The 18,597-nt window shown below is 38.1% G+C and overlaps 4 protein-coding genes across 4 annotated transcripts; 2 read left to right on the forward strand and 2 right to left on the reverse strand.

Annotated features, from left to right (window-relative positions):
• Positions 1-324: 324 nt before the first annotated feature.
• On the reverse strand, positions 325-8,328 carry LOC139100863 (uncharacterized). Its single transcript, XM_070653661.1, has 4 exons — positions 5,904-8,328; positions 5,367-5,663; positions 4,297-4,375; positions 325-1,806 (listed from the first exon to the last, which is right to left on the reverse strand). The coding sequence occupies exons 1-4, from the start codon at positions 8,032-8,034 to the stop codon at positions 513-515; spliced, it is 3,801 nt and encodes a 1,266-aa protein (XP_070509762.1). The 5' UTR covers positions 8,035-8,328; the 3' UTR covers positions 325-512.
• Positions 2,837-4,699, forward strand: AP-1mu (adaptor protein complex 1, mu subunit). The gene is made up of 2 exons (XM_070641454.1): positions 2,837-3,077; positions 3,542-4,699. Exons 1-2 carry the CDS (start codon positions 2,960-2,962, stop codon positions 4,687-4,689), a joined length of 1,266 nt encoding a protein of 421 aa, XP_070497555.1. The 5' UTR covers positions 2,837-2,959; the 3' UTR covers positions 4,690-4,699.
• Positions 8,329-8,493: 165 nt separating the features above from the next.
• On the reverse strand, positions 8,494-11,469 carry LOC139091284 (insulin-like growth factor-binding protein complex acid labile subunit). Its single transcript, XM_070641329.1, has 2 exons — positions 9,306-11,469; positions 8,494-9,065 (listed from the first exon to the last, which is right to left on the reverse strand). The coding sequence occupies exons 1-2, from the start codon at positions 11,437-11,439 to the stop codon at positions 8,764-8,766; spliced, it is 2,436 nt and encodes an 811-aa protein (XP_070497430.1). The 5' UTR covers positions 11,440-11,469; the 3' UTR covers positions 8,494-8,763.
• A 1,777-nt stretch (positions 11,470-13,246) lies between these two features.
• LOC139100948 (zinc finger protein 768-like) lies at positions 13,247-13,734 on the forward strand. The gene is made up of 2 exons (XM_070653773.1): positions 13,247-13,251; positions 13,377-13,734. Exons 1-2 carry the CDS (start codon positions 13,247-13,249, stop codon positions 13,732-13,734), a joined length of 363 nt encoding a protein of 120 aa, XP_070509874.1.
• The last annotated feature ends 4,863 nt before the right edge of the window (positions 13,735-18,597 follow it).

Here is an 18,597-nt window from a genome sequence, read left to right on the forward strand (position 1 = left end):
CTCTCCCTCTCCGCTCTCCCATTCTGCACTCCCTCTCCGTTCCCCCTCTCTGCTCTCCGCTCTCCCTCTCCGCTCTCCGCTCTCCGCTCTCCCTCTCCGCTCTCCCTCTCCGCTCTCCCTCTCCGCTCTCCCTCTCCGCTCTCCCTCTCCGCTCTCCCTCTCCGCTCTCCCTCTCCGCTCTCCCTCTCCGCTCTCCCTCTCCGCTCTCCCTCTCCGCTCTCCGCTCTCCGCTCTCCCTCTCCGCTCTCCCTCTCCGCTCTCCCTCTCCGCTCTCCCTCTCCGCTCTCCCTCTCCGCTCTCCCTCTCCACTCTCCCTCTCCGCTCTCCCTCTCCGCTCTCCCTCTCCGCTCTCCCACTCTGCACTCCCTCTCCGCTCTCCCTCTCTGCTCTTCCTCTCCCGCTTTCTCTCTCCCCACTCCCTCTCTGCCGTTCTCTCTCTTACGCTTCTCCTCTTCCGCATCCTCTCTCCCTCTCTCTCCGCTCTCCGCTCTTCCCTCTCCCTCTCTCCTCACTCAATCATCATCCTGCTCAGCATCACATGTAATGACATGTGCCTTATTAACCTCATCAAATGTAGTTTTGAGGACACTCAATTCACCTCCTAAATTCCTAATTTTATCATTTATATCCAAAAATGCTTGATTTTGTGATGCATTTAAGCTCGTCAACATTACATCCATCTGTGCTGCACCAATGGCTTCAATTTTATTTGAATTTTCATCAAGTTTTGTGTTAATTTCTTGTAATGCAGACATGATTGCCGTACGGAAGTTTTGGAGATCCTCATTGGTTGTGTTTAGTGCTTTTTCAATATTTTGAAGCTTTTTTGATGTTTCGACGTCAGCAGCTTTTAAGGCATTGATGCTTGCTTCTAAATTGGCTGTTCTGCTCTGAATTGACTGGATATCCAAGGCTGTAATTGACTGTTCAAGGCTGGTCACTTTAGTGTCTAAATTAAGGATCCGCTGTGAATTTTCAGCATGTGCAGCCCTCAAGGTTCCTTCAGCAGCTTCAAGCTTCCTCAACATGTCAGCATTTAAAGCCTGTGAGCTTCTTTCCATCCCAGCCAACTCACGACTCAATCCTAAAATTGAATTTTGACAGCTTCTCAAGTCACTTCCAAAATTATCCAATTTTATGGATATCCGCATGAGTTTGGCACCGTCACTTGATGTCGACAGTCGTGAATTAACATTGCCGGGACTTGGACAGCTTTGCTGGATCTTCTGAATGACTTGCTTGACTTGACTTGGACTGTCGTTTGCATACATATTGATGCATCGGTTCCGTTCCATAATTAAATACCTCAATTTGGTCAAATGATCAAAAACTTCTGGATGTACTTCAAAAATTTTATTATTTTTAAAGGATATGTATCGCATTGATGGATTTAAGTCAAACAGCTCATCCTCAATGACTTGAATCTCATTGTTGTCTAAATTAAGGTACTCAAGTCGTGTCAAAGGCATCAAGTCTGTCTTGTGAATCTCTAAAAGTCCACAATCCTTAAATTCAATCAATTTAAGACGTTTAAAGACATTGTTTAAGCCACGCGGAAAGAAATGGATCTGATTGAATGTTTCGGTGATGCCAAGGACTTGATCATTTGATTTGGAACTGCTTAAATCACCAATTGCTGTTTTTATGAATGCAGACTCAATTGATAGGATGTTGAGGTCATTAAGGATGCTACAGATGTAAATGTTACCGACTGCGTCATATGTCCATGACATGTATGAGCACTCAAGATGACTGGATTTGGTATAGTAGGAGGAGCAGCTTGAGATTAGGCACCAAATGATGATGCTGTATAGATTGAAATTATTTTGAGGATGTAGACTAGAACTAGGGTCTATTAATCTTGTGACTTACCTTAATATCTTCATAATTGAGGATTTATTCGATGACTTTAAACTTTAAATGTTTGATCCTTAATTGGAATTTTAGTATTGCGCACTTAGTAAGTCACACAGATGTTTACCAAAAATTATCAAATTTTCACTCTCATGAGAGAATTTGGAAGTAAATTGCCCGAATAGCACATAGATTTAAATTTGGCATCAAAGCGACGTGATTCTGAAATGAGGTCGCATTTAAACTCAATCCGTCAATTAAGTCATCGCAGAAAGTCACGCTGGAACGGTAGTGTCCTAGATGTTTGCTCCAGGGTAAGTCATTCCCAAGGTTCCCTAACCCCAGGTTCCCTAACTCCAGGTTCCCTTGCCCCAGGTGTCCTTACTTCAGGCTCCCTTACCCCAAAATCCCTTTTCCCAAGGTTCTCTTTGCCCCAGGTTCCCTTTACCCCAGGTTCCCATTGCCCCAGGTTTCCTTTGCTCCAGGTTCCCCGTCGCTCCAAGTTCCCCGTCGCTCCAGGTTCCCCGTCGCTCCAAGTTCCCCGTCGCCCCAGGTTCCCCGTCGCTCCAGGTTCCCCGTCGCTCCAGGTTCCCCGTCGACCCAGGTTCCCCGTCGATCCAGGTTCCCCATCGCTCCAGGTTCCCCATCGCTCCAGGTTCCCCGTCGCTCCAGGTTCCCCGACGCCCTAGGTTCTTTTCGCACCAGGATCCCTTCGGCCCAGGATTCTTTCGGCCCAAGCTTCCTTGCCCCATGTTCCCTTCGTCCACCCTCCCAATGCGCCCTCCACTTCATCCTATGTCCCTAAAACTGCCTTAATTTCAATGCCAGATAACTCAAACTCATGCATTTCTTATCATTTTAAATTTTGACAATTTCCATCAAATCAATTTTGAATAACGGCCAAAAAATATTCAAATAAATTATTCGAACAAGACTAACTATTTCCCCTCAAATCTCAACCACAACAGACAGTGACGTCATAAATTCACTTGTCGACATTTGTCTGAGTAAAAAAAAAGAATCAAAAAATTACAAAAAATATTAATTTAAGCATTAAGGAATCTCAAGTGTGGCAAGCAACGGCTACCGTCCACAATAGCTCATCATGATCTTTCAAATATTCCTCCTCGATGTCAAGGGAAAGGTGCTAATCTCGAGAAATTATCGTGGTGAAATTGACTCAACACTTATAGACAAATTTATGCCATTGTTGATGGAAAAAGGTTAGTTGGATGGAAGTGATGGAATTTGGGATGTTGAGGGGATGTTCATGCAAATCTGGCATCCAATGAGCTGTGGATGCTGCTATAGTGACTATAGCGCCTACCATAGTGACTGGACAGCGACTTTAGTGACTGGACAGCGACTTTAGTGACTGGACAGCGACTTTAGTGACTGGACAGCGACTTTAGTGACTGGACAGCGACTTTAGTGACTGGACAGCGACTTTAGTGACTGGACAGCGACTTTAGTGACTGGACAGCGACTTTAGTGACTGCACAGCGACTTTAGTGACTGCACAGCGACTTTAGTGACTGGACAGCGACTTTAGTGACTGGACAGCGACTTTAGTGACTGAACAGCGACTTTAGTGACTGGACAGCGACTATAGTGACTAGATGGACCCAATATTGATCCTATGACTAAAATACCCAATTTTAACTCAATTTCCCATTGCTTATTCCAGAGGAGGAAGGCCTAGTGACCCCAATCATCCAAACCAACGACTGCACCTTCGCCTACATCAAAACCAACAATCTCTATATCGTGTCAACAACCAAAAAGAATGCAAATATAGCCCTAGTATTCACAATGCTCCATAAAATCGTTCAAGTATTTACAGAATATTTTAAGGAACTGGAAGAGGAGTCAATCCGCGATAATTTTGTCATAATTTACGAGCTCCTCGATGAACTGATAGATTTTGGATATCCACAGACAACAGACAGTAAAATCCTTCAAGAATTCATCACCCAAGAAGGTCACAAGCTTGAAATCCAGCCACGTATACCAATGGCTGTAACAAATGCCGTCTCATGGCGTTCGGAAGGCATTAAATATCGAAAAAATGAAGTTTTTCTTGACGTCATCGAAAGTGTCAATCTGCTCGCAAATGCCAATGGTAATGTCCTACGTAGTGAAATTGTTGGTGCTATAAAGATGCGTGTATATTTATCAGGCATGCCTGAACTACGTCTTGGACTTAACGATAAAGTCTTGTTCGAGTCAACGGGACGTGGCAAGTCAAAGTCAATTGAACTTGAGGATGTCAAGTTCCATCAATGTGTACGACTGTCAAGGTTTGAGAATGATCGGACTATAAGCTTTATACCGCCTGATGGTGAATTTGAGCTTATGACTTATCGTAATAGTGCTCATATGAAGCCACTCATATGGATTGAGTCGGTGATTGAGAGACATGCACATAGTCGTGTTGAGTACATGATTAAGGCTAAATCACAATTTAAGAGACGATCGACAGCAAATAATGTTGAAATTATAATTCCAGTTCCAAATGATGCTGATAGTCCAAAATTTAAGACAACAATTGGTAGTGTTAAGTATACGCCGGAACAGAATGCAATAACGTGGACAATAAAGTCATTTCCGGGTGGTAAGGAGTTCTTGATGCGGGCACATTTTGGACTGCCGTCGGTTGAGTGTGAGGATAGTGAGGGTAAGCCACCGATACAGGTTAAATTTGAGATTCCATATTTTACGACATCGGGAATTCAGGTTAGGTATTTAAAGATTATTGAGAAGAGCGGGTATCAGGCATTGCCGTGGGTTAGGTACATCACACAGAATGGGGATTATCAGTTGAGGACGAATTAAGATTGAGGTTATGTCAAATTTTTGAGGTTAGCTTCAAATTTTTGAGGTTATGTCATGAAATTTTGAGGTTAGCTTCAAATTTTTGAGGTTATGTCATGAAATTTTGAGGTTAGCTTCAAATTTTTGAGGTTATGTCATGAAATTTTTGAGGTTAGCTTCAAATTTTTGAGGTTATGTCATGAAATTTTGAGGTTAGCTTCAAATTTTTGAGGTTATGTCATGAAATTTGAGGTTAGCTTCAAATTTTTGAGGTTATGTCATGAAATTTTGAGGTTATGTAAGAAAATTCATGAATAATCGTATAATATTGTGATTAAAAGTAAAGAATCTGAATAAATTTAGATATTAATAGAATTTTGAGACAAGTCTTGAACTTCCACGTGAGAAAATTCATAAAAAATCTCAAAATTTAAAATTTTTTAAACATCATAGCTCATTGTAATCTCTTAAAATGACAATTAGATAATATTTAAATAATTTTTAAAAATTCAAAAAAATGTTAAAAAATTCTAAAAGAATTATAAGCTTTGAAAAAAGACTATCCATGCTATAAATATGCACCAAACTCATTAAATATTATATTTTATTACTTTTTTTTTGCTCGAATTTGTTGCACATTTAATGAATAAAATAAAAATGACAATTTTAAAACAAAAATCTTTAAAACTTTAATCAGCATGAGCAGGAACAGCTCTTCAACTCCCTTATCTGATACTGCAACTCATCAAGTACAGCCTGAACATGCTTTGTTGAGCTTTCAAGTCTTTTTTCCAATTCTTCATTCTTTTTATGTAAATTTTTAATCTCCAAAAGTAAATCTTGGTTCTGTTCCTTAAGAACATCAATTTCATCCTCAGCACTACAAACTCGTGCATTTAAATTGCCTGCTGCACATCCAGGAGGTAGACTTTCGGTTGTTGTCTGTTGTGGTGCTGTGGTATATGCTGTAGTGGTTGGAGGTGATGGTGATGTTTCTGTTGAAAGGGAAATAAGGATTAGGAGCTGTTTTGTGACTGTATGGACTGTTTTGAGTAGCACAAGTGGATTTAAGAGTCTGATTTGGTACTAAAGACATGTCAGCTTGGTACCGGATATTGGGTCCATTAACCAACTTGTGCTATTCAGGATATCTGCTTTCCTAACTACACATTAAGCTGTTCATCTCTTTTAATGTCAGTCTTTCCATCATAAAATACACAATATCAATTCCTTACCTGGCACCCCATTAACAAAGTGATCAAAGCATGTAGCCAATGCCGTCCTCATATTCAGCCTTGTTTCTGTTGTGTCCCAAACAAAAGCATTAACACACAAGTTGTTCCTCACACCCAGCAACGATAATCCAGTATTGTCTATGAGATCTTCATCAATTGCATCAATTTGATTATTTAAGAATAATGCATTAGTTAAATATGGCAATGCCCCAAAGGAACCAGCATGAAGCAATTTGATTCTGTTGCCATACATCGATAAAGTCCTCAAACTAACCAATGAGCTAAAGACATCCATTGGAAGTTCCTCAATTTGATTAGAATTTACATAAAGACGCTCCAAGCTTGTCAGGTTCTTAAACCATTCGGGTGACAAGCTTGTTAAGTTATTTGAACTTATGGACAAAGCTTGAAGGCTGACTAAATTGCTGAATATATTTGGAGGTAGCTGTGATAGCTGATTACGGCGTAAATCCATAGATCTTAAGCTTGTTAGTCCATTAAAGATGCCTGCTGGTAGATTTTGGAGTAAATTTGAGGAAAGTCGCAAGTTTTGCAGACTTGACAGATTCTCAAAGACTTCAGACGTTAAGGAACTGATCCTATTCCATCCCAGCCCTAATTCAGTCAAGCTAGTCGTATAGTTGAAGACATAAGGTGGAAGTTCCTCTAATTGATTGCTGTACAAGTGTAAAGTCTGCATGCTGCTTAAGGAATCAAATATTTTGGCAGGTAATTCAGTAATTTGGTTCCCATGCAAAGTCAATTCAGTCAGTCTGGTCAATGAGTCAAATAATCCAGGTGACAATCTAGTCAATTTATTAAAATGAAGGTACAAATACTCAAGGTTGACTAAAGGAGCAAAAATATTGCTTGGCAGTTCCTGTATCCGATTTGACTCTAAATTGAGAGTAGCTAAGAATGTTAAGGACTCAAATATGTCGGATTGTAAGGATGTGATGCTGTTTCTATTTAAGTATAATATCCTTAAATTAGTCAATGGATCGAATATTCCTGATGGCAGTTCCGTAAGTAGATTTGATTGCAATTCTAAAGACCAAAGCATTCTTATTGGGGTAAATACATCTTCAGGAAGACTTGATATCCTATTTGACCGTAGACTCAAACTTGCTAATCTAGTCAACGGTTGGAATATATCTGATGGCAGGCTTGATATTTGATTAAAAGCTAGTTCCAAATAATATAAATTTCCTAAGGAATTGAACGTCCCAGCTGTAAGGTTGGATATCCTGTTAAAATCCAAGTCCAAAAATATAAGTCTATCCAGTGGACTAAACAAATTTGGTCCTAACTGCTGAATTTTGTTAAATCTTAAATCTAAACTTCTTAAATTGACCAATGGAGTAAAGACACCAACTGGAAGTTCCGTTAGCTGATTAAAATTCATTGACAGATAAGCCAAGGCAGTTAATGGCTCAAATATGCCGACAGTCAGGCTTGAAATTCTATTGAAATCTAAATACAGCGACTGCAGCCTTCCTAATGACTCAAACGTGATCAATGGCAGCTCCTGGATACGATTTAAGCTTAAGTCCAACAAATTTAAACTAGTAAGACCCGAGAACCAAGAAGCATTTGAAGGCAGAGTAGCGATTCTGTTCCATTGTAATGTAAGCGTTGACAACCTTTGAAGATTCGCAAAGACTTTATCAGGCAGCGTCGTCAATAAGTTAGAATCCAGATATAAAATCCGTAAGTCTGTGTTATTTGTGAAGGAGTCGTCATCGATGGACACGATTCTGTTGCGATGTAAATCCAACAAGGTAAGCCATCCACAATTCCTGAATGAATAATCGTTGACAGTCTGAATAAAAAAAGACTGAAGCTCAATCCTAGTTGTCAACGGGAATGTGTCGCAGATGATCGATGGGACGTTTCTCGTAGTTCCAGTAACTCCAATGATGGTCCGAATGTCAGCATTGGTTCTGTTCACCATGTGAGTTCCTGCAATGCCTGTAAAATTGTTCCAACCATTTGTATTCCTTATGGTTAAGTCACATGTGTATCCACTTGCCGAGATATAATATCTGCAGCTTATAACTTCATTCTGTCCATAACAAGCACCAAAACTTATAAAAAGCACCAGAACTGACCACAACACTTTTAATTCCATTTCACTCAACTTGTTTACTGAACTTTATTCATCAATTTCTTACCTTTTTATACTTGTTATTCCTTATCAATTGGATAGACGATAATCAGCATTCATACGTCATTTTGTCAAGTATTTTGGGAAGTTGGTTAATCTCTGCTGCAGGAAATTGCAATTGAAATGATAAGTTTATTGATGATTTGTGGAATGTCTACTTATGAGTCACTCTATTTAGGCATCAAGCTCTATTATCATTATCAGCTTTAAAATTAATCTTTGTATCTATACTATAAACATACAATTCCTTTGCGGATACAAGAACGGAAGCCATGTGAAGCCATTTTGTGAATCCATTTGAAGCCGAAAATTGAGGGGTATCAAGGGAGATGGGGAGTGTATTGTGAAGCTATGTGAAGCTGAAAATTCTGAAGATGGGCGCCACGGACGCTCCTGATACTCGAGTTAAGCATAAAAGTTCCATTAATGTTCTACAAATTTTAATGATACCAAAAAGATCCATTAAGATGTGTAATCAATATTAATAGATTAAAGTGGATAAAAGTACGTTAGAACTAGTCATTAACTGGACCAAGGACGTGTCCAGGATACTAAGGATATATAGTAGGTAACCCAGAACCCAAATCCATCCTTCCAACCCCCTACCCACCCCTAATCCGGACATCCACCGACCTTTAACCAGTTTTAACATATTTTTATCCACTTATTCTAATAAAATCTCTAAAATTTTAATCAGCATGAGCAGGAACAGCTCTTCAACTCCCTTATCTGATACTGCATCTCATCAAGTACAGCCTGAACATGCTTTGTTGAGCTTTCAAGTCTTTTTTCCAATTCTTCATTCTTTTTATGTAAATTTTTAATCTCCAAAAGTAAATCTTGGTTCTGTTCCTTAAGAACATCAATTTCATCCTCAGCACTACAAACTCGTGCATTTAAATTGCCTGCTACACATCCAGGAGGTAGACTTTCGGTTGTTGTCTGTTGTGGTATTGTGGTATATGCTGTAGTCGTTGGAGGTGATGGTGATGTTTCTGTTGAAAGGGAAATAAGGATTAGGAAGGTTTGTGTGACTGTATGGACTGTTTTGAGTAGCACAAGTGGGTTAGGACTCTGACTTGTGACTAGAGGCATGCCAGCTTGTCACCGGATATTGGATCGATTAACCAACTTGTGCTATTCAGGATATCTGCTTTCCTAACTACACATTAAGCTGTTCATCTCTTTTAATGTCAGTCTATCCATCATAAAATACACAAAAATCAATTCCTTACCTGGCACCAAAGCGACAAAATTTTCAAAGCATGTTGCCAATGTTGTCCTCATATTCAGCCTTGTTCCAGTTGTGTCCACAATATTAGCATTAACACACAAGTTGTTCCTCACATCCAGTCGGGATATTGGAGTGTTATCGATGAGACCTTCGTCAATTGCATCAATTTGATTGTTGTAGAAGTAAGCTTCAGTCAGGTTTGATAAAACCCCAAAGGAACCAGCATGTAGCATTTTGATTCTGTTGCCATACATCGATATATACCTTAATCTAAACAATGAGCTAAAGACATCAATTGGAAGTTCTTCAATTTGATTAGAATAAGCATAAAGGAACTCTAAACTTCTCAAATTCTCAAACCATTCCGGTGACAAGCTTGTTAAGTTATTTGAGTAGATCCTCAAGTCATACAGGTTGACTAAATTGCTGAATATATTTGCAGGTAGCTGCGACAGCTGATTGCTGTACATATACATGAATCTTAAGCCAGTAAGTCCATTAAAGATACCTGCTGGTAAATTTTGTAGTCGATTTGAGTAAAGTCGTAAGTTTTGCAGACGTGACAGCCTCGCAAAGACCTCAGACGTTAAGCTACTTATCCTATTTGAGTACAGCAACAATTCAGTCAAGCTTGTCGTATAGTTGAAGACATAAGGTGGAAGTTCCTCTAATTGATTGCTGTACAAGTGTAAAGTCTGCATGCTTGTTAAGGAATCAAAGATTTTGGCAGGTAATTCAGTAATTTGGTTCCCATGCAAGTACAATCCAGTCAGTCTGGTCAATGAGTCAAATATTCCGGGTGTCAATCTTGTAAATCTGTTGGAATTAAGGTACAAAGTTCGAAGGCTGACTAAAGTAGCGAAAATATTTGCTGGCAGTTCCTGAATCCGATTCGACCCTAAGTGGAGGAATGTTAAGGCTGTTAAGGACTCAAATATGTCAAATTGTAAGGTTGTGATATTATTGGATCCTAAATATAGCTGCTGTAGATTAATCAATGGATAAAATATTTCTGGATTCAGGCTTGAAAGTTGATTTGATGTCAATGTTAAGGACGTCAGTGCCCGTACAGGTGCAAATACATTGTCATACAGGTATGAAATCCTATTTGATTCCAATATTAAGGTTCTAAGGCTAGACAATGGCTGGAATATATTGACAGGAATGTCAGTCAGTAAATTGGACGATAATGTCAAGTAAGTCAAGCTTCTTAGAGAATTGAACGTCCCAAGTGTCATGTTGGATATCCTATTAGATGCTAAGTATAAAGACGTTAGCCGTTCCAATGGACTAAACATATTTGGGGTTAAATATTGGAACTGATTAGAATTTAAGTACAAAGTCTGTAAATTGACCAACGGAGCAAAGACACCGGGCGGAAGCTCAGTCAGCTGATTGGAATTGATCGACAGATAAGTCAAGGCAGTTAATGGCTCAAATATGCCGACAGTCAGGTTTGCGATTCTATTGGATACCAAGTATAGCGACTGTAGCCTTCCTAATGACTCAAACGTGATCAATGGCAGCACCTGGATCTGATTAGAGCTTAGGTACAAGATTGTTAAGCTGGTAAGGCTTGAGAACCACGAGACATTCAAAGGCAGAGTAGCGATTCTGTTGCCGTCTAGTCTGAGTGTTGTCAGCCTTTGCAGACTTGAGAAGACTTTTTCAGGCAGCGTCGTTAATAAATTGGAATACAGCTGTAAAGTCAGCAATTCTGTGTTATTGATGAAGGAGTCCTCATGGATGGACGAGATGCTGTTGCTGTATAGATTCAAAAAGGTAAGCCTTCCACAATTCCTGAATGAATAATCGTTGACAGTCTGAATTGACCGGGACTGAAGCTCAATCCTAGTTGTCAGCGGGAATGTGTCGCAGATGATCGATGGGACATTCCTCGTGGTTGATCCAGTAACTCCGATGATGGTCCGAATGTCGGCATCGGTTCTGTTCACCATGTGAGTTCCTGCAATTCCTGTGAAATTGTTCCAACCATTTGTATTCCTTATGGTTAAGTCACATGTGTATCCACTTGCCGAGATATAGTATCTGCAGCTTATAGCTTCATTCTGTCCATAACTAGCACCAAAACTTATAAAAAGCACCAGAACTGACCACAACACTTTTAATTCCATTTCACTCAACTTGTTTACTGAACTTTATTCATCAATTTCTTACCTTTTTATACTTGTTATTCCTTATCAATTGGATAGACGATAATCAGCATTCATACGTCATTTTGTCAAGTATTTCGTGGAATTGATTAATCCTGCGATGCAGGAAATTGCAAGTATTTACTGATAAATTTAGGGGGTTTTTCGCATTTTTGTTGTAATTGTAAAGCATCTGAAGTGTGTTGATGTATTAATCTAGGGATAGTTGGCTGATTTTGACCAAATGTAGATATTCTTCTTGGATATTCAAACCCAGGCTGAGAAACTCCGCGGTAGTACCGCGGTATTTCATATAAATACCGCCGATACCGCCTGATTTCTCAGCCTGGACTCAAACAGACAACGAGCATGCTCATAAATATGCTCATAATATGGTGTACACTGCACTTATTGGTGCTCTCATTTAGGTGAATTTGCTTATTGTCTGTTAAGGATAACAGCTGTTTATCAGGACAATACTGATACACTAGATGTTGGTAGCCTGTGATAAAAATTAGTCTAAATCAGTGATGGGCAACCTTTTAATTTTTATGGCACACCTAGGTTAAGCCTCAACTAAGACCACGCACGGCATACGCTTCATGGCATTTCTAATTTTTTTTAGTGAAACACAAGTTGCCAATCACTGGTCTAAGCCGTCATATAAGTGAAGCCATGGATTACAATTGATTTGTGATGGCAGCAAAATACCAAAGTTAGTAAAAAGGCTGACAAATGGCACCTAAAATAGAAATCGGATAGATATTGTTAGCTTTTAAGGGAGGAGGGTTTTGGAAGAGGAGTGTGATGTGGAGCTGATCTAATTATTCAGTTAGTTTAGAACTCTCAATTCTTGGATTGAATTGTAAGTCAGCTACAACGTATCCAGAAAGGTCTCCCGAAGTCTATCGGGGACGTCTCGGTCTCAGTCTCGGTCTAGGACTCATTCTCGGGAACCCTTACTTACGCATCACATTACTTTCATATTAAGCTTCCTTATCATTATCAATTTTATTCTTTTAATCTTTATGTTCCTCATAATTATTGTATAATAAATTAATTGCTACCAAAATAAAGGAAATCCAAAAGGGGATTTTTTGTGATAATCTTCATGATAATGCAAGTGCGCTTTAAGTGCTGTATTTATATCTTGACTAAATGTATGTCAAATCTTAAAGACGACTAATTGACATTATAGACCTCAGCTTGAGGGGTTCTTTGGAAGAGCCTTAAAGAGGGTTTATGCCGGAGCAATTTAGGGTTCTGGGCAGAGCTTGAAAGGGTCCTTGCTGGAGCGTTAAGAGGGTCTATGATGAAGTCTTAGAAGATTCTTGGTGGAGCCTTAAACAGTTCTTGGATGAGCATTTGATGGGCTCTTGGTGAAGTCTACTTCATTTCTATCCATCCATGCATGCCAGAGTCATGTCACCCTGATGTCACATTTAGACTCTATTAACCTATTTGACCTATTCGGGTCAACAGCTCAACAATAATGATTTTCTATAAATTTACCTTCAAATCTGACTAAAGTCACTTCTTATTCTTCCATATGACAATATAACCGATTCCAATTCTCATTGTCACCGAATTTTATAATGAAATAATTACACAACAAGTTAAGCATTAACCGCATTATATGCCAAAAAGACTCTAACTTCCTCAAACTTATCTACGATTATGCTTACTATTGCTGGAATTGAAGTTTGTGAACTAAAATGTTGATATAATTGAAGAAATTATGGATTGGGTAAAAAAATGAATGTTTTTGGAATGGCTATAATTGCAGGTCATGTGGTAAGTAACAGACAATTTTTGTGGGAATTTTTGGTTTTTGTTCGGATTTATGTCACTCGGTGAACTTTTTTTATTGATGCAATTTTTAGTTTTATAATTTGTGATTTTTTTTGGGAATTTTTAAGCAGAATTGACTTTAAAGTTGAAAGTTCGAAATTCGAGAGCCGAAAGTTGAGATCCGAAAGCCGAGATCCAAGAGCCGAAAGCCAAAAGCCGAGATCCGAGAGCCGAAAGCCGAGATCTGAAAGCCGAAAGCCGAGATCTGAGAGCCAAAAGCCGAGATCCGAGAGCCGAAAGCCGAAAGCCGAAAACCGAAAGCCGAAAACCGAAAGCCGAAAGCCGAGAGCCGAAAGCCGAAAGCCGAAAGCCGAGATCCGAAAGCCGAAAGCCGAGATCCGTGAGCCGAAAACCGAAAGCCGAGAGCCGAAAGCCGAAAGCCGAAAGCCGAAAGCCGAGATCCGAGAGCCGAAAGCCGAGATCTGAAAGCCGAAAGCCGAGATCTGAGAGCCAAAAGCCGAGATCCGAGATTCGAGCCGAAAACCGAAAGCCGAGAGCCGAAAGCCGAGATCCGAGAGCCGAAAGCCGAAAGCCGAAAGCCGAAAGCCGAAAGCCGAAAGCCGAAAGCCGAAAGCTGAATGCCGAATCCCGAGATCTGAAATCCAAAAGCCGAGACCGAGACCGAAAGCCGAAAGCCGAAAGCCGAAAGCCGAAAGCCGAGAACCGAAAGCTGAAAGCCGAAAGCGAAGATTTGAGATCCGAAAGCCGAAAGCAGCCGAGATCCGAGAGTCGAAAACCCAGGTCCGAGAGCCGAAACCCGAGAGCCGACAGTCAAGATCCGAGAACCGAGATCCGATACCAAGTCTTTCTGACTATCCTCCACAACTTCACCACACCGTGTGCCATTCGGGTAAGATTTCCATTTATAAGGTTATAATATTGCAGCTCTATGATTGTTAATTATGCATGTTTGATGTATTGTTTGATGAAAAAATTTGCAATCAATTAAGATTGATGTGAATATGATGATGATGTTGATGTAAAGAAGAAGTTCATGGCAACGACTCAATTTGAATTGATGAATGGAAGCTAGTTTGTATACAAAATGTATATAGCAAGGTGTGGTAAGTGTGGATTAATTCCAAAGTGGTATTTTAGAGGGATTTGTAGCTTTAAGAGCCATAAGACCAGAAGGCAGAGGGGTTAGTGGGGTTCGTGGGGTACTAACCATAATTCCTAAGTTTCCACACCTAACCATGAACTTTAGACCCCCAAAACTATTCAAAGAATTTACAAACAAAACTCAAAAAAACAATTCCATCCAAAAAATGTACAAATCCATTCAAAAAGTAAATTGCAACAGATTCCAACCAGCAATTATCATCTAAAATAAAGAAAAAATGTTTAAAAGCTTGTCAAAAAAAAATATTGACAAATGTAGTCGTTAATCAATGTGATCCAATTCATCACGACCAAACTAAGCAATATCATGACAACAAAGCAAATAAGAAGAATAAAAGACGCAGTATTGTTAGCAGTCCCGAGCGACACAGGGTCGAGACCGATAGCCGAAAATGAGAATTGACCGAGACGAGAATCGAGCTGAGTCCGAGAGCCGAGCTGAGAACGAGAGCCGAGCTGAGACCGAGAGCCGAGCTGAAACCGAGAGCCGAGCTGAGATCGAGAGCCGAGCTGAGACCGAGAGCCGAGCTGAGACCGAAAGCCGAGCTGAGATCGAGAGCCGAGCTGAGATCGAGAGCCGAGCTGAGATCGAGAGCCGAGCTGAGACCGAGAGCCGAGCTGAGACCGAGAGCCGAGCTGAGACCGAGAGCCGAGCTGAGATCGAGAGCCGAGCTGAGCTGAGCCGAGCAAAGTCGAGCCGATATAGAGTCCGAAAGCCTAGCTGTGACCAACTCTTACTGACTGTGCCGCTCGGGACTTCCATTACAGACGATTCCAATGATTTGAATGTCTAATGATCTTGCACAAGTCCAGCACGATTTCTCACATTTGTTTGCACCTTCCATGACCATGATCTTCATTACATATTTAAGCTCATAAGTGTGTGGATTTGGATGCTGAACATGCTGTGCTGTTTCATGATGTATTTCATCATTTTTGAGGTGTTTGTGTTTAATAAAGTGTATTTGAGAGTCAATTATTGCTCAAATTTGCTTTAGTTTTGGAATTTGAGTGGAAATATAAAAAATTCTCTCAGGTTTTGTGTGTGGCATGTTTTGGTGCATTTTTGGAAGGAATGTAGAGCGAGGGGAGCTGACGGTTTGGATGTTTTGAAATTTTAATTTGTAATTTGTGGGAATTTAAAAATTTGAAAAATTTTAAAAATTTTAGAATTAAAGTTTTAAATTAGATTTAGAGTTTAAATTTAAAAAAATTTGAATCAAAAATTTTAAAATTGAAATTTCAAATCTGAAAAAATTAATTAATTAACTTTTTTATTTAAAAATAATTTTTTTTTGAAAAAAATTCTTAAATTAGTAAAATTTTATCATAAATTTAAAATTAATCTAAATTGTTGAATTTAAAACTCAATTTAAATTTTAACTTTTTAAACTAATTTTGAATTTAAATTTTTGAATCAAATTCAATTTTAACATATTTCAAATTTAAAGTTACAATTTATTCATATTTAAATTTTCAATTTTTTCAAATTTGAAATTTTAATATTTCAAATTTAAAATTTTATAATTTCAAAATTAAAATTTTATAATTTTCATTTTTTCAAATTTAAAATTTTAATTTTATTATTTTCAAAATAAAAAATTCAGTTTTTTAATTTGGTTTTTTTAAATTTCAAATTTTAATATTTCAAGTTCTTCATTCTTTTAGAGTTTTATTAATTTTTAAATTTTTTTTAAATTTTTCGAACTTTTGTAAATTTTTCCATCTCTTTTTAAAAATTTTAAATTTTTCAAATTCTTTAATTTTTTTCAAACTTTTTTTGAAATTTTCAATTTTTAAATTTTTCAAATTGTTTTAAATTTTCAATTTTTTTTAAATTTTCAATTTTTTTTAAATTTTTCAAATTTTTTTAAATTTTTCAAATTTTTTTAAATTTTTCAAATTTTTTTAAATTTTTCAAATTTTTTTAAATTTTTCAAATTTTTTTAAATTTTTCAAATTTTTTTAAATTTTTCAAATTTTTTTAAATTTTTCAAATTTTATTAAATTTATTTTGAAATTTTTATTTATATTTTAAATTTATTAAAATTGTTAAAAAAATGTCAAAAATTCAACCAAAAATCTCATCCAATAACTACCCATTCCCATGCGCTATGTCAACAACCTTCACCTGCTCCATTCACTTTCAAACTTGCATGCTTTTTTTTTGTTCATATTTATTTGAACGAAACCAGTTTCAGTACTCAAAACACAAGAAAAAAAGTCTGTGCAAAAAAAAAAAGTCAGCAACAGCAGTAGAAACACAAAATACCTGCGACTAGACGTCAGTTGCGTTTGTGCTTTACGAGTGTTGAGTCATGTCTTGAAAGACAATAAGCCGCGGCACTAAATTCGAATTTTTAAGGTAAAAAACAAAGTGTGAAGAACTAAAGACTTGCTATACATGCTCGGTACCTTTTTGTTATGCCTGCTTATTCTCCCATTCACTTGCTTTGTTTACAATCGTTTACTTATAGCTTATAGCCACTCAGTGCTGTGCATGCAAAGATTGTGTAATGCAAAAAATAATAAAAATAGAAAATTGTGGATATACATGGACATAAAGTGCAATTTGGTGTTGAATGTGAGATTAAATGTTTAAGTCGCGGACCAAATTACAGCATTAATCAAAAGTTATGGCTACAAATTGGGTCAATTTTGTTTTTTTCGCGGTTTCTTTTTAAAAACTATCTAATTTATGAGGTTGACATCCAACACTTGTCTTTACAGGCATATTAAGCTACTACGCTTGTCGTACTGATCAATTGTGATCCATGACAGGTGTCGCGACGTACCACAAGTGTCGCATGAAGCTGGCTCTGTCGCTGGCTTCCAATTGCAATATTAACACTGATTCTCAGTAGGATTTTATGGCTTATTTAAGTGATGTGTGTGTAGTTTGAAGCTATATAGAGTTTGTAGTTAACAATTAAATTCTTAATGACTAATTTAATATCCATTTGTGTATTCCTAATTGTATTGAATTAGACTGAGCAATACAACAGTACGTTATCGGTATACCACTGGTGCTATAGCGTACTATAGATAGAAATGCTTAAGTGGTTCGGTGGTATGGCATTGTTGCACTATTTATACAGTGCAGGTCTACCAGTAGTACTATATACTGATATGGTGGCACATTAATTGTGCACCCTGGTGTATCGAAAATACGGTATAGTGGAACATCGTACCATAGTTGAAAAAATCGTCCCTAGAATTTCGCTGCGTCATTTAATTTACGACAAAACGACCCTTAGTGTTACTTAACAACTGATTTGTTTGGTCAAAATCTGAGATTTGCCGTAACGTGTTGTCCAGATCATTCTAGGAACCTTAATTAGTGTAATAATGTATCTAACCTGCCTGTTTTCATTCTAAGATAGTGGTGCACAATCTATGAGCCCCGATACATTAGCATCGGATGTAAAGTTAACATTTTCTAGAGTTAAGCTATGCCGAAGACAAGATTAAGATATCTTGCATGTCTGATTGACTAGTTGCATGTCTAAGCACGAGAAATGACGTCATGATGTAAAATCCGAAAAATCATCAGATTTATCATCAGATTTACATTATTTCATTAAAATCTGGACACCAGTTCAGTCAGACTGGAGTCAGTTTGGAGTCCGATTGGTTTCAAGTGAAGTCCGTCTTGCGGAATCCTGCCAGCCCTTGTCCATAGAACCAGAAACATCGCTACTCTACTGAATTGTCCACAAAATATCAGTTCACATTCTCAGCAGCCCACCCAGTAGACACTGATGTAAATCTCAAAAGACCATAAAATGCATTTGCATGTAATAAAATATCATTGACCTTCCGACTATTTTTATAATGCCGCATATTTCCATGACTTTAACGTTATCTTCACGTCTGTTTTAGGCTTTTTCATTATCACATGTGAAAAAAATTGTGTAATTTAACATTTTTTTGAATCTCACATGTTAACTATTTGGAAATGATATGATGAACTTGAAAATCATTTATGAGATTTTTGATACTTTTTTTACACAATGTATTGACTAAAACCGCACACGCCATACGGTTCATGGTACATCCGATGAACACAAGTGAGCCGCGAAACTGATCTCATGCTAAGGGGATACCACTGATCTAAGGGAGAGGGCCCAAAAATTTGTTCACAAATTCTTAGGACACTTGGATGAA

The sequence above is a fragment of the Chironomus tepperi genome, unplaced genomic scaffold, assembly GCF_022539635.2.
Source record: "Chironomus tepperi strain 1889 unplaced genomic scaffold, CSIRO-AGI_Ctep_v1 contig_7, whole genome shotgun sequence".
Taxonomy (NCBI): Eukaryota; Metazoa; Arthropoda; class Insecta; order Diptera; family Chironomidae; genus Chironomus; species Chironomus tepperi.

Bases quoted from the DNA above. Each gene is read 5' to 3' on its own strand.
- LOC139091284 (XM_070641329.1), bottom strand. From the start codon at position 11,439: ATGGAATTAAAAGTGTTGTGGTCAGTTCTGGTGCTTTTTATAAGTTTT. The intron at 9,066-9,305 runs GTAAGGAATTGA...CCCTTTCAACAG, and splicing joins TTTTGTCGCTTTGGTGCCAG to AAACATCACCATCACCTCCA.
- LOC139100863 (XM_070653661.1), bottom strand. From the start codon at position 8,034: ATGGAATTAAAAGTGTTGTGGTCAGTTCTGGTGCTTTTTATAAGTTTT. The intron at 4,376-5,366 runs GCTGATTAAAGT...TTGGACTATCAG, and splicing joins GAAGAGCTGTTCCTGCTCAT to CATCATTTGGAACTGGAATT. The intron at 1,807-4,296 runs GTACTCAACACG...CAATCTATACAG, and splicing joins TGTGATTTAGCCTTAATCAT to CATCATCATTTGGTGCCTAA.
- AP-1mu (XM_070641454.1), top strand. From the start codon at position 2,960: ATGATCTTTCAAATATTCCTCCTCGATGTCAAGGGAAAGGTGCTAATC. The intron at 3,078-3,541 runs GTTAGTTGGATG...TGCTTATTCCAG, and splicing joins GCCATTGTTGATGGAAAAAG to AGGAGGAAGGCCTAGTGACC.